Below are 15,405 nucleotides of genomic sequence, written 5' to 3' on the forward strand. Positions count from 1 at the left end.
TTAGTGACCTGTATAAATCTTGCACCCACTAGCTACATTTCAAATTTTATTTTGAAATGAAATAGCATAGACATACTTAAATTTAATTAAATCAGTACATTTAATTAGCAGAAAGAAAGTCTGCCCAAGACTTCAGGAATTAAACAACATGGTAAGATTATGCACACAGGAAGTGATATGGGGACACAGGAAGCAGCAAATCCATGTAAAAAGACACGAGGTAAAGTTTTTTTGAGTAAATAATACTTAATGTAAATAATACACAACAAACCTCGCCAACCTTCGGATTAACACAACAAACCCCATCATCCACCAGATAATTCAACATAAAATGCGATATCAAAAATGTTAAAGCACAAAAAGCTTTATCCTGGCCTACATAGACACAGACAGCTACAGTGAGTATGTGGTTTGTGAAGGTGTAGAAATAATGGATAATTTCATATAATCAGGGATATGTGCTAAATAAGTCTTTTTTACCCTTTTTTTGAACGTTGCTTTGCCTCAGCTGTATGCAATATGCAGACTAGAAATAGAGAACTTTGGGGCACAAATATTTTGCTGCCACAACCATTTTGTGGTCAAACAGAACTGAGGAACCATACCTGAGCCTGACTATACATTATACTGGCCAAGAGTTTAAAGAAACAAGGCACTGCAGCTAATATTACCAGGGTAATTTCTCTGAATACCTGAATGAGACTTAATTTAGCTACTGGTCATTTGTTGTTTTCCTGATATAGTGTAATTTATGTTATGTTCATGTTTTGTTTAAAATGTATGCTTACAAATATAGTTTTATATTATAATTTAAAAATAACAGTTTATTTCTGTTTAAAAGTTTAGAAATAAACTATCTAATAAAATCACTGAACACACCAATGATTAACTATTTTACACTTAATTAAATGATCATTCTGCAAAAAGCAGTGGGCATTTGCAAAAACCTAATGTTTATCTTTTCATACTGCAGAAGTAGGAGGCAGGAGGGTTTGCAGTCATTAGGTTGGGATTATGTCAGGCCATGATCGAGAGAGTCACTTAGTAGCAGAAGACCACTGCTCATGTTCGGTCTTCTGACCAAAAATTCCAGCATCAGTGTCGTCTGGCAGGACAGTGAAATGCAAGCAGCTATAAATAAATCCCTGCACCCTGTAGCTGAGTTTGCAGATGAACTGTATAGTGAGAAGTATGGCTGTGTGATCAGTGTCTGATTAAGACCAAGTCTGTTTAACAGAAGAGACCAGTGCGAGTTCTGAAGCTGAATGCACTCAAGAGTAAAGGGAAAAGTGTAGCTTCTTGCAAAGTCCTATTAACAACTCCCAAGTCCCTAATTTAACCCTAATCAACTCCATTATCATTGTTCATGTTCATAGACTTGTCTTTTGCCTAATATTTTAATACCGTTTTAAGACCATTCTGTGCATTCATCGATTAATCATTTGTAAACATTTGAGTCTTATTATAATTTTAAATATATTTTTCAAAATAATTTTATAATTTTGTCTACATTCATTTTGACCAGATAAAAAAAAAAAAAAACGTATTTATAAATGGAGTGACTTCTTGTGTTTTTGTTCTGTTTATATCGTTTTGTTGATCTGAATGTAGAAAGTGTAATAAACATGCTGAAGTAAATTGACTTCTGTGACTTTTACTGTGTAATCTGGTTCAGGATGTGAGGTGTTGCAGCAGGTTTCACAGGACAGTAGTAGGACGGAGGTAAACAGGTTCTGCAGACGCGCGATGACGCTTTCTGTGAAAACCCTGGAAATATATCTGAATTCAACTGCAGCTCATAGTGAATCCAGGTGTGTTCCAGCTGTGCGGTGTGTTGGTGTGTATTGAATCCACTTTAGGCAGCCAAGCTGAATGTTCTACGTTTAATGCACAGAGCAGAACTCCTAAGCAGTGTGTGAAAATAACTAGGCATTAAAAATAAATGGTAATAAAGTTTAAATATTAAATAAATTAAAATGGTAATAAAGCTCATATTTCTAATACAAATTCATTAAAACAAATTGTGCATGTACTTTATTACATAGGAAAATGAAAGCAAATCTTTACATTTTACGAACGCACCATCAACCAGTTTCACCCAGTTTCCTCAAACGGCCGGGAATGGAATGCACTGAAGGCTTCTGAAGGAGGTTGTTTGCGATATTGCTGAGAACCTGCTGAATCTGTGCCTTCATGTCCTCCAGTGTGTGAGGCTTTGTCTTATACACCTTCTATAAGAGAGAGAAATGGAATTTGTAGCAGGAGTGAAAAACAGATCAGAAAAGTTAGACTACAATCTTCTTCTTCTTCTTTCGGCTTCTCCCATTATTGGTCGTCATCTTTTTAACCAATATTCTTCTTAAATCTGTATTCACAATTCCATTTATTCTAAAGTCTGTTGAAATACTTTAATACTGTCCCAGTGACATGTCAGAATGATTATAAGCAGTTACATAATTTTCACAAGCAGGAATTAAGTGAAAGAAAAGTTTCACTCAGTACATGGAAGTGAACTAGAATGATTCATTCAATTATAAGTTTCATTCAGGGACACCAGTTTGTTGTCAAACAATTCACTAGTGTGACTTAAAGGGGCTGATTTGTGAACAATATGATCAAACTCAATCGGCATGTTAAATAAGCAAAGATGCAAAAATTAGTGCATGGAATGGAATGGTATATGGAAAATGAAGAACTCATTTATGTCTAAGTAAAGACTTTAGGTAATTACGGTACAGCCATGTTTTTACAAAATTAACTAATCCTGTGAACTATGTGTTCTTTTAAGCGATGAATGCCATGACAGCAGATGTCTACAAGAAAACCTACTGGCCCAGGTTGGAAAAAGCAGTTGAACAGCTGCTGACCCAAAGTCCAATGGAATACACTTCTATTTCCTATGAACAGATTTACAGGTTGGTAATTTATTGTTTTATTTATTTAACACTACAATCACAGTGCTCTATTCACAACATTAACATTTGCATTGTAATTCTGTAGAATTATCCTCAACTATAAAACTTTATCTTGACTTCAGAATGAAATCTGCAATTTATAAAAAGATTAAAAATAGTTTGAGAGCAACAGCATGCTGCTTTCTTAATAATTTGAATAAGTTGAACAGGTAAATAAATATTTCTATTTCTATCTGTCAGTTACTCTGGGTGATAGAATTTCTTCCTGCTTTTCCAAAACATAGCAAAAGGTGAATTGGTTAAGATAAATGCACTTTAAGTGTAATTTAGTGTGCAAATAAATAAGGTGCATTGTACCCTGTGATTGCTGTAATCATTCAGTAATACCATCAGTAATCCACTGGTGTTTCCTAAAATTGATTTTGATTGTTTGGGTGATTTTGCAATTTCTTTTTATCTTGAGTAGAGTGTTTATTATGTTTGTGTATCTTATTTGCATCCTGGTAATTTAACTGCATTCAAATCATTTGTATTTGGCTGGTTTATGTGTGTGTGGATTTGTTTCTAGCGTTGTCCATCTGCTGACATTTTCTGCAAGTCATTATTTTTGTTGCAAATGTTTGATTGCATGTAACCAAATTTCTTCTTGTTCAGTCTTGTTTATAAGTGTGTATGTCAGCAATACTCAGAACATCTCTACAGTGACCTGATATTGAAGATAACGTCTTACTTACAGCAAGTGTGCTTAAAGTTACAAGTACGTGTAGTGTGTATTCACTTAAATATCCTTGCTGCTGGTTATTTTGGTCATTAATTAGTAATAAATCTTAATTTTCTCCTTTTATTTTTAAAGGACAGCAGACCTGAAAGTTTTGTTGAAAACTTCAATCTTGCTTTCACTCAATACATGGCTGCAATTCAGTGCATCATTCCCGTGTTCATTTATATGGTAATTTATTATTTTATTTGGTTTGTATTAAAAGATTATTATTACAGCTCAACATAATTTACTTATTTGTCTATAATACTGCTTTTGATTGAACCCAGTTGAATGTATTCATTTATTTGCTTTGTTTTTTTTTTAAAGAACAAATTCTATGTTGAAACTAAGCTGAATAGAAAGTTGAAGGATGACCTCATGGACCTTTTCTCAGCTCATGTTGCCGAGAAGCATATTAGTATTCTAATATGTAAGTGAATTTATACACATATGGGGGTAAAAAACAAATTTTTCTTATTTTTCCAGTGCACAATGCAACATTTACAAGTCTAGAGCTTAAAAGCATCTAAAACCGTGTTTTCATCAAAAGCCGTTTTCATTGTTCAAGAGGACAACGATCCAAAACATACATCATAATGCAACACAACACTGACTACAAAATCAAGTTTTCGCTGTCTCGTTGTATGCAGATGTTACTGTGTTATACTTGTTTATAAGGCAGTGCATGTCAGTGTTAACATCAGACATAATAATGGGGAAAAGTCTCTGTGACTTTAATCATGGCTGTTGGTACCAGATGGGCTGGTTTGAGCATTTCAGAAATTGCTGATCTCCTGGGATTTTAACACACAGCATTCTCTCAAGTTTACTGAGACTGGTGCAAAAAACATCCTGTGAGCAGAGGGCCAGCAGACTTGAACACATTGTTCATGATAGAGATAAATGGGAAATAATTAGATCTGGTTTTAGTAGCTAAAAAAAAACCCCACTACAAACGTGGTGAGCATGAAAACATTTCAGAATGCACAACACAAATTATTGTGGATAGATATTTAAGTCCCTAAAATGTTGACTATAGACCCTTTGCTAAACATTTCTGCATTTCAAGGATATTCCATGTAGTCTTAAAGCAATTGGTTTACTGGTCTCCTGCATAAAATTGTGCCATACACCAGCAATAAATGTTGTTCCGCATAATGTTGATAATTACACAATTTTTTACAAATTTAAAATTGGGATATTAATCTGTCTGAAACCATCTGTGTCAAACTAAACCTGTGATAATGCAGAATCCATCCTGGGTACAGACTTACGTATTCACTTAGAAGTTCTTTCATTTTATTTCTGGTTGGCCAATGATGTTTTTTTCTTTGCTCTAACTCACAGTTGACCTAATTGCATGTTATGTTTCCCCCCACCCCAATTTGCCAAATTTAATTCAAGTTAGTTTTACACATGTGTAGAATTCCAGCATGTATGTCAGTAATGTTTGGTCTTTGTTTTTTGTATTAAAACTTCCATTAGCTCATCTTAAGAAAGCTGATGCCATGCCATTTCAAGTTAATCCATCAACCATGGCAAGTGTGGTAAAAGGCCTTTATGCTCTGCAACCAGGTGAAAATGTTTGAGATTTTTTTTTTTTATTTAGTTTTTATATTTTTCAGGTAGTAGTTTAGTTTGTGTGCATCTTTTACAATGCAATCCAGAATAAATACAGATATGGACAAATATGTTGGCATAAGCAAATATGAAATATAAATAATGTGAGAAGTCTTATTCAGAGCAACAGAAGTCACTTTGAAGTGATTGTCTTAAAGTTTGTGCAACAAAATTTGTTAATGTTAAGAGTTCCATTTTGTTTGTCCATGCTGTTTTAATTTATTTCATTAATTAACACATTATAACAGAATAAAAGTCAGATTTTTATTTATATAAAATTAGCAATGATGGATGTGAAAACACCAATTAATTTAGTCTTTTACAAGTTTGTGGGATCTTCCTTTAGGGGTACCAACAAATTTGTCCAATGTCTGTACTACTTAACCCAACTGATAACTGAAGAGTTGAATCAGGCTTAGACTGAGAACAACTTGGAGCTGGAGATTTTGTTTGACTCAGCACCTTATTGACCAGACTTGTGTAGCCAAAAAAAAAAAGTTAAAATAAGATTCTAATTTAGAGAGAGGTTTTCATACTGGATTGGAGAATTGGTTGCTGCTTTGCAGGATAATTTACTGCTGCTGCCAAAAACACAGGGTTAACTATTAGATACCTTTTGCTGTTTGGTGTAAATGCCAGTGAAGGAGGGATGAGACACAAATATTCTTTTCAGCTGTTTTTATGGGCTGCTGCAGAACCTTGCCATGGGATAAGGGTGGTGAAAGATTAGCTTTCTTCTCAGAAAGTAGAGATTCTGCTGACCACTGACCACCTTTGTGAATACAAAGGAATTTGGTGCTTTTTGAATTTGCTGTTACCAAAACTAGACTACACTAAATCAGTTGTTTTGTTTGCAGTTAAAAGTGGACATGCATGGAGAAAGACACTCTGGGCAGCGTACTTAGCACCATGATTGATTTCACTTTGAGGAGCAATATGAAAAAAAAAAAATCTCTTATTTTGTTTTATGGTATTACAATGATGGTCAAACCAGAAAAAAATGTGAACCTCCAATTTGTATTCTCCTTTTTGTATGATATCAATCAGCTTCTAAACTTTACAAGATTGAATCATGTGTAATACAAGTGTGATTCAAACCCAAGTCCCTAATTCTAGTCCCATCTGTGGTGTGCATGGCAAGAGTTTGTTTCTTGGTCTTAGGTGAAAACATGTAAGGTTCCAGCTGTAGTTTCAATGTAAATTGATGAGCAAACTGATGTTATGGAAGTGCTTCTAAAGTGGTGTTTGCAACTTTAAGCCTTTTGGTTAAACTTAACAATTCTGAAACTTTCATCTTTATTATATACAGACTAGTGTAAGCATATCTCCAAATTCTCATTAAATATCAAATTTGTATTAGCAAAAATTTGCATTTTACAATTGCATCTTTCTATTTTTCTCACTTTTGTAGTTAATTGAACTTGCTATAACATGCAAATTGCAACGTGCAAAACTTGAACATAGAACTATAATATACATTTTGACAATATAGGTGTATATGTTTAAAGGTTGAAGGATGGTCAGTAATTGTAATTCTTTTCTTTTCCTTCAGACTGGGCTAAGCTTGCCCCTGAACTGTTTTCTAGATTTATTCCCCAAATTCACCCTCCTGTTTTGGAGTCTGATCTGCTATGTTATGCAGCTCAAGACCAGAAACTGCAAATGGAGCTTTCGCTAAATGGTTTTCCCAGGTAATAGATAATAGTAATCTGAAACTATCTGAATTAAATACGATTAGTCAAACATGATTCAGCTTACAATAGACCTGGCACCTATTTGAAAAATTTATTGATTGATTTTAGTTCATTTGGTTTTAAAATGAACTCATATGCACACACCAGATATGGAGTCACACTGCAGGCCTGAGACATTACAGGGGTTTACCATACCAAACTTATTAGCTAAGAAAGTTATTAGCTTTTTTTATTAACTAACTATTAGTATATTACAAACGCATTTCCAGTTGGGACACTGTACAAATTGTGACTAAAAAAGGAATGCAATAATTTACAAATCTTATAAACTTATATTTTATTCACAATAGAACATAGATAACAGTTCAAGTGTTGCCAAACAGTTCAAGTGTGAGACATGCCAAATATTGGCTTATTTTGGATTTCATGAGATCTACACATTCCAAAAATGTTGGGACAGGTAGCAATAAGAGGCTGGAAAACTTAAATGTAGGTATAAGGAAAACAACTTATTGGGTCAATTGGCAACGTGATTGGTATAAAAAGAGCCTCTCAGAGTGGCAGTGTCTCTCAGAAGTCAAGATGGGCAGAGGATCACCAATTTTCCCAATGCTGCGGCGAAACATAGTGGATCAATATCAGAAAGGAGTTTCTCAGAGAAAAAATTGCAAAGAGTTTTAAGTTATCATCATCTACAGTGCATAATATCATCCAAAGATTCAGAGAATCTGGAACAATCTCTGTGCGTAAGGGTCAAGGCCGGAAAACCATACTGGATGCCCCTGATCTTCGGGCCCTTAGACGGCACTGCATCACATACAGGAATGCTACTGTAATGGAAATCACAACATGGGCTCAGGAATACTTCCAGAAAACATTGTCGGTGTCCAATGTTACTGTGCCATTCGCCATTGCCGGCTAAAACTCTATAGGTCAAAATAGAAGCCATATCTAAACATGATTCAGAAGCGCAGGCGTTTTCTCTGGCCAAGGCTCATTTAAAATGGACTGTGGCAAAGTGGAAAACTGTTCTGTGGTCAGACGAATCAAAATTGAAAGTTCTTTTTGGAAAACTGGGACGCCATGTCATCCGGACTAAAGAGGAGAAGGACAACCCAAGTTGTTATCATCGCTCAGTTCAGAAGCCTGCATCTCTGATGGTATGGGGTTGCATGAGTGCGTGTGGCATGGGCAGCTTACACATCTGGAAAGGCACCATCAATGCTGAAAGGTATATCCAAGTTCTAGAACAACATATGCTCCCATCCAGACGTTGTCTCTTTCAGGGGAGACCTTGCATTTTCCAACATGACAATGCCAGACCACATACTGCATCAATTACAACATCATGGCTGCATAGAAGAAGGATCCGGGTACTGAAATGGCCAGCCTGCAGTCCAGATCTTTCACCCATAGAAAACATTTGCCGCATCATAAAGAAGAAAATGCGACAAAGAAGACCAAAGACAGTTGAGCAACTAAAAGCCTGTATTAGACAAGAATGGGACAACATTCCTATTCCTAAACTTGAGCAACTTGTCTTCTCAGTCCCCAGACATTTGCAGACTGTTAAGTACACAGTGGTAAACATTGCCTTGTCCCAACTTTTTTGAGATGTGTTGATGCCATGAATTTTAAATCAATTTATTTTCCCCTTAAACTTATACTTTTTTTAGTTTAAACATTTGATGTCATCTATGTTGTATTCTGAATAAAATATTGAAATGTAAAACTTCCAGATCATTGCATTCTGTTTTTATTCACAGTTTGCACAGTGTCCCAACTTTTTTGGAATCAGGGTTGTAGTTCCTAGGTACAGATATAGAGATTTATAATACAGATTTATAGCAAATGTAGGCCTACTGGATGGTGGATGTCTCCTGTGTGCTGTTTCAGAAGATTCTGCAGATGGCAGAAGCAAGAGCAACATTTATAGCAAGGGTAGTTTATAGCAAAATGTCAGTCAGTGTGTGACACTGTGTTACGATCTAAGTACATGCATGTGCACGCACGCACACATACACACACACAAGAAGGTATGTACAGTAATTGTGTAAACACTGTCCCTGTTGGATGTAGAGCGGCAGTTATGTACATACAGTAATACATATATACATGTGAGTTTCTTCTTTAAATAAATTTGTATTTGTTGTCTTTACTAATTTACAGTAAAAGTAAAACAGAATAAGAATAAATGTATCGTAGCTTACAAAATTTCATTTGAGGATTGCAGTCACCCTGTTACAGTGATAAATAAGATACTTGATTAAGTCGTCTTTTATAGTTTTTGAAATACTTTAATATCTTAAATTAAATAATCACCACATATTCAGACTTCTATTTAATGTGTGCTGTGTCCTATTAAGTTTTTATTCTGCCTAATGAACAACATAGAAAATAGCAATTATATCAAAATACTTCCACTGCATAAATATTTTTATGTGTAAATTACAAAATATGTTTCGTATAACAGTGATGTCAAATTATATATCATTACTTTTTTCTAGGAGTGGCCAGTCACGTAAAAGGGCAAATGAAGAATCTTGAAAACCTGGATCTGGAAAATCTGGAAACATGCAAACTCATAAGAAAAGCTCAGAAAAACTCAGAAACAAGAAAGCTTGCATGCTACACATGAAAGATATATGGACTAGGCTATGTATGAACTGGAACAAAAATATGAAAGGGAGAATGATTTTATGCAGATGACAAAACATAAATAATAAAATGTTATTTTATTATGCTAATAAGAAATACATTTATATGAAAACAACAGTGCATTAGCTGTGTTAGAAATTAAAATAGTGTGGCATTAAAGAAAAATAACTGATGTAAAATGCCTTGACAAACCATATAGGGCAATTAAACATTTGACAATCAAGTTGAAGTATTGTAAAGTCTTTTTTTTTTTGTTTAAAATTTGTGTATCTTGTATTAGAGCAGTTTAAATTTGGTGCTTTGAGTACAATTCTCTCATACTGACCACTGGATGTTCAGCATGACACCTCATGTCAGAATCAGAATTGTTACTCTCCACAAAGATGATCTAGGTTATAGAAAGATCAGTAACACCCTGAAACTGAGTTACAGTACAGTGGTCAGGGTCATACAGAGGTTTTTCAAGATGGGTTCTACTTGGAACAGGCCTCGCAAAGTTCAATCTAAGCAGTCGAGTCTTCATTCTGTGCATCAGGTGCAGAAGACAGACGCTTTCAACATTGCTTTAAAGGTTGTAGAAGAGGAAGGTCTGCTTGTCAGTGCTCAGACCATACGCACTGCAGGACGTTTTCTGACATGAAAACGACCCCAAACACATTACCAAGATGTAAAACTGCTTTGCTGAAGGTAGATTTGATGAAGTGGCCAAGTATGTTTCCAGACCTGAATCCTATTGAGCACCAGTGGGGCATCCTCAAGCGGAAGGTGGAGAAGCGCCATGTTTCTAACACCTAGCAGCTCTGGAAGAAGATCCCAGCAGCTTTGGTGAATTCCATGAGTAGTAAAGCAGTGCTAGATAAAAGAATATTGACACTTTAGACAGTTTTGACGTGTTCACTTAGGCTGTACTCACTTTTGTTGGCAGTTATTTAGACAATAATGCTGTATGTTGAGTTATTTTTAGAGAACAGTAAATCTGTACTGCTTTACAAGCTGCACATTGACTTCTCTAAAATATATCCAACTTTAATTTCTATTGTATTGTCCCTTGAGAAGTTATAATTGAATAGTTGCTGAAATGTGAGGGGTGTACTCACTTTTGAGGAATACTGTAAATACCAAATTGTTTGGCTTTAATAGAATACACTGGATTTTTCTTCATCTGACATTTAAATGTTTTATTGAGTAATATGAAATTAAATAATTTCTGCTACACATTGATGTTGTGTATGATTCTGTTTTGGTCTTATTCCTAGGCAATGTTTGTGCAGTGTTAAATAAATACATTTCCTTTAACATAATCTACTACATTAATCTAATGGTCCCAAGAGCTTTTCTATAGATCAGGAAGCTCTTCTTCCTTTCTATTTTAAATTCTTCCAATTTAGTTGCTTGTATTATTTATAACAGGGTAAGAGTTATTTTATTATTATTATTATTATTATTGTTTTTTAAGGGAGTAATCTACAAGGCAGATTTCAGCAGTGTAATCGAGTTGAGTTGTGCAGACAGTGCAGGATTTTGTATTAATCAGCAGCTGGCAGCATGTTGTTCTAATTACAAAGAGTTAAAGACACGATCACCCAATAGATCTATGTGCAGGTTGTTTAAGGTGAGATACAAAATGAATGCATTTGATTGTTAATTCAAATTCATATGTTGTTTCATTGCCCAGTGATAATATGTGAAATTTACTTTTTAATCGCTACACTTTGGAGTTTCTAGTCCAATCTAGAAAAGGTCACATGAGGAACAAAAAAAAAGATCAATATAAAAAGTTAAGGTGAGCGGTGGTCTTAATTGTAGATTATAGTTAAATTGGCAACTGTTATTCTGAAAGCAGATCCATCAGTGTGGCTATAATTAGCATTTTGATGTATTTAGTGACCTAAAGCAGAGTATCTGTGTCTGCACATGCATTTGTCGGTGGCATGGGTCCCAGCTAATATATAGCCCTATTGTGGTGTGGTGCATATATTATGACTAAGACATTTAAATGAGTTGAGACAATGATCTGAGATTGCTTTAGACTGTAAAACTATCTTTAATCTGAATGTTTTCAGTTGTATTTGAAACAATCATTCTTGTTCACATCCATCCACTGAATTCTATTTTTCGGTTGTGAAAGTCCACAACAGGAGCAGAAGGGAATAGGACCATGTTATGAAGAGAATATAACAATTTTTAAAGTTTTGTGGCTGACATGAAGCATAATCCCTATTGATGAATATGTTATCTAGGATTTTACACACGTCATGGTTCTCAAACTTAAAAAAAAAAAATACAGGCAATTATAAAATATCTGTCAATTAAGATAGAAATTATTATGCACCATTTTAATAATAATAACAATAGTAATAGTTTGTTTATTCTTATAGGGGGGGAATGTTTATAAAAGGTTTTAAGGCTATGGTGACAAGAAAAAACTTATCCTCATGTGTGATTCTAATGAGTGACTGAACATGCACTTATTTTAGTTTCATTGTTGTTGGGTTTTTTCTTTAGTAATGGCCAGAGGTGGGAAGTAACGGAGTACAAATACTTCGTTACTGTACTTAAGTAGATTTTTCTGGTATCAGTACTTTACTCCACTATTTATTTTCCAGACAACTTTTTACTTTTACTCATTACATTTTTACACAAATATCTATACTTTTTACTTCTTACATTTTTAAAACCGGCTCGTTACTTTAGTTTTAATCCATTGATTTGGTGAAATATCCAATTTTTCTTTTCACTGCGCGCCGATTTCAGCCGAACAACCGATTTCCTGTTACTGCGCGTCTTTTTCAATCCGCTGGTGTATAAGGTCCTGACTCTCACTCTTTACGAAGATAAGAATCAGCAGGCAGAAGGCAGTGAGAAGTTTGGGGTTAACGTGGATGAGACAGAGGGAGTCAGTGATGTAAACATGACTGAGAACAGACACATTCATGATGATCATCATCTTTTCTCTGCTTGTGTTCTATATGTGGATATTTAGCCTGGATACATTCATTAGGTAACAACATTTTTAATTAGTTTTGTATTATATATATATATATATATATATATATATATATATATATATATATATATATATATTAGGGATGCAACAATACAGTTGCCCACGGTTCAATACATACCTCGGTTTTTCAACCACGGTTTTCGGTTTGGTTCGGTTCTGATGGCTTAACACATAAAAGTGTTTTTTGTTATTCTATGCTTAGGCAATAGGAACAGTAAGAGGTTAAGAAGAAACAAATAAAAACGATTTATTGCAATACTACTTTATTTTACTTAAAAGCAAAGAAAAGTCCACTGGTTCCTAGTGTTTTGTATAATCTAAAAATTTTTTATTTTAAAATTAACACTGACATCTCACAGCTGCTGGTAGCCCATGTACAAACTGGGGAACACATCAATTCCTAAACATATTTGGCCTCCTCAACTTCCATGTATTCACTGCGTTTGTCAACTCTTTTGCCAAATGAGCGCTTGAATGACTTTCATACAGGGGACGGGTTTGGAGTCATTTCCCAATCCGACATGTAGTGAACAGTTACAGTGAGGTAACTCACAGTTGCCCGCGAGGTCCAACCATCTGTGGTCAGAGCAAGGCTCTGTGCTTGAGCCAATTTGTACACAATACTGTTGCATGTCTTTTCATAGAGGTTAAAGTGTGGAATGATGGTTCAGCGCCCCCTAACTTTAGAGCATAGTGATTGAACATTTACTCGCGGGGAGGAGTTTCCTCATCTCAGCTCGTAGACTTACAGGCACACACAAACAGTCAATTCGGAGAGAAATAAAAAGCACATAAATTATTTAAACGTAAAACCGAAAAAAACGCAATTCACAAACGCGTACCGAACCGTGGATGTCGTACCGAACGGTTCAATATCATATTGAGAATTGTGGCATCCCTAATATATATATATATATATATATATATATATATATATATATATATATATATATATATATATATATATATATTTGGCTGTCAAAATTCAAATTATTTTAAACGGCACTAGATGTTATTAACGCGCTATCAATTCAGCACGCATTTCTGTTTTTACCATTTTTATAAAAAAAATGTAAATACATAAATAAAGAACTATTTAGAGGCGAAATTAAAACCTCCAGCAAAACATACATTTATCCACGACGTCCCTTCTTTACTTAGATATAAAATAAATAAATAAACTCCACCGAAAAATAATTTTAATCAGTAAACTTTTTTTTTTTTATGTGCCAAGTCTCAAATCAAACACCAAATCCGCCATGTTTTACACAATTAACCCTCTAGGTGGCGTTTTGTGGGTTTTTCCCTCATAATGGCGAAACGAACTTAAATTACTGTCTTTATTGATCGTACAGATAAAAACAATACATCATTCAAATCTGTAAAATGTCTATGATTATATATATATATATATATATATATATATATATATATATATATATATATATATATTATAGCCTGTTATAGCCTTTATATTTAATCACTGTACATATGCTTACATATATATCACATGCTGTAAATATGATACATATTTATCTGTACTTTTTGCACTTCTGGTAGATGCCAAACTGCATTTCGTTGCTGTGTACCTGTACAATGCAATGACAATAAAGTTCTATCTATCTATCTATCTATCTATCTATCTATCTATCTATCTATCTATCTATCTATCTATCTGTCTGTCTGTCTGTCTGTCTGTCTGTCTGTCTATCTATCTATCTATCTATCTATCTATCTATCAAATATTAATATGATGAGGTCCAGTTAACAGCTAAAACAGGTAGAAGTAATAACTACTTTTACTTAAGTACATGTCAGAGCCAAGACTTCTTTACTTTTACTTAAGTAAAAAAGTATAATCAGTACTTCAACTTTTACTTGAGTATTTTAAAACATGAGTATCTGTACTTCTACTTAAGTAAAGGATCTGTGTACTTTTGCCACCTCTGGTAATGGCATTAATTTTATTAGTGCAAGAGATACCTGTATGATTATATCTGTTACACTGTGTTTCTCTGTAATATGGATGGGTTTTTTTAGCTGTGGTGTCATTAAGTCAAGCCAAGAACCTTTTATTGTCATTTCAACCATATATAGCTGAGACAGTACATAGTGAAATGAGACAACGTTCCTCCAGGACCCTGGGGATACATAAACAACATAAAGCTACATAAAAGAAAAACATAGAGCTAAGGATTAGTAAGTGTTCTCGCCACATAAAGTGCATCATGTACAACCTGGTGCAAATAGTGCAAGACAAGACAGTGTAGGACAAATACACAAAACACGAAATAGCACCACCAGGATACCTAATTTGTTATTTTCAGTGCAGTGTGCAAGACAGAACTGGATACAGGATTGTAAAAATAAAATAAACACAAAATGTAAATATAGGTTGTGCAAAACAGCAATAGCAGCAGTCAATGAATGTACAATTAAGACATGAATGTGTGAAATGAGTATGAGTGTGTGTTTGAGTTTGAGTTCAGTTTGTAGCAGTTCAGTACACACAGTTGAGTGAGTGTGTGTGTGCGTTTCAGTTTTAGTTCAGTTCTGTGTTGAGAAGCCTGATGGCTTGAGGGAAGAAACTGTTACGCAGTCTGGCTGTGGCAGCCCGAATGCTTTCCTGATGGCAGCAGGGTGAAAAGTGTGTGTGACAGGTGTGTGGGGTCGTCCACAATCGGATGCAGTGTGTGGTGTAAATGTTCTTGATAGAGAGGAGAGAGACTCTGATGATCTCAGCTGTCCTCA

The 15,405-nt window shown here is 34.6% G+C and overlaps 1 protein-coding gene across 1 annotated transcript; it reads left to right on the forward strand.

The window, feature by feature from the left end:
- Positions 1–376: 376 nt before the first annotated feature.
- Positions 377–9,876, forward strand: cacul1 (CDK2 associated cullin domain 1). The gene is made up of 9 exons (XM_046876455.1): positions 377–398; positions 1,676–1,837; positions 2,789–2,915; positions 3,570–3,672; positions 3,769–3,864; positions 4,003–4,105; positions 5,161–5,250; positions 6,848–6,986; positions 9,497–9,876. The coding sequence occupies exons 2-9, from the start codon at positions 1,747–1,749 to the stop codon at positions 9,534–9,536; spliced, it is 789 nt and encodes a 262-aa protein (XP_046732411.1). The 5' UTR covers positions 377–398; positions 1,676–1,746; the 3' UTR covers positions 9,537–9,876.
- The last annotated feature ends 5,529 nt before the right edge of the window (positions 9,877–15,405 follow it).

The sequence above is a fragment of the Silurus meridionalis genome, chromosome 2, assembly GCF_014805685.1.
Source record: "Silurus meridionalis isolate SWU-2019-XX chromosome 2, ASM1480568v1, whole genome shotgun sequence".
In the NCBI taxonomy this organism is placed as follows: domain Eukaryota; kingdom Metazoa; phylum Chordata; class Actinopteri; order Siluriformes; family Siluridae; genus Silurus; species Silurus meridionalis.

Bases quoted from the DNA above. Each gene is read 5' to 3' on its own strand.
- cacul1 (XM_046876455.1), top strand. From the start codon at position 1,747: ATGACGCTTTCTGTGAAAACCCTGGAAATATATCTGAATTCAACTGCA. The intron at 1,838-2,788 runs GTGTGTATTGAA...TGTTCTTTTAAG, and splicing joins TCCAGCTGTGCGGTGTGTTG to CGATGAATGCCATGACAGCA. The intron at 5,251-6,847 runs GTGAAAATGTTT...CTTTTCCTTCAG, and splicing joins CCTTTATGCTCTGCAACCAG to ACTGGGCTAAGCTTGCCCCT.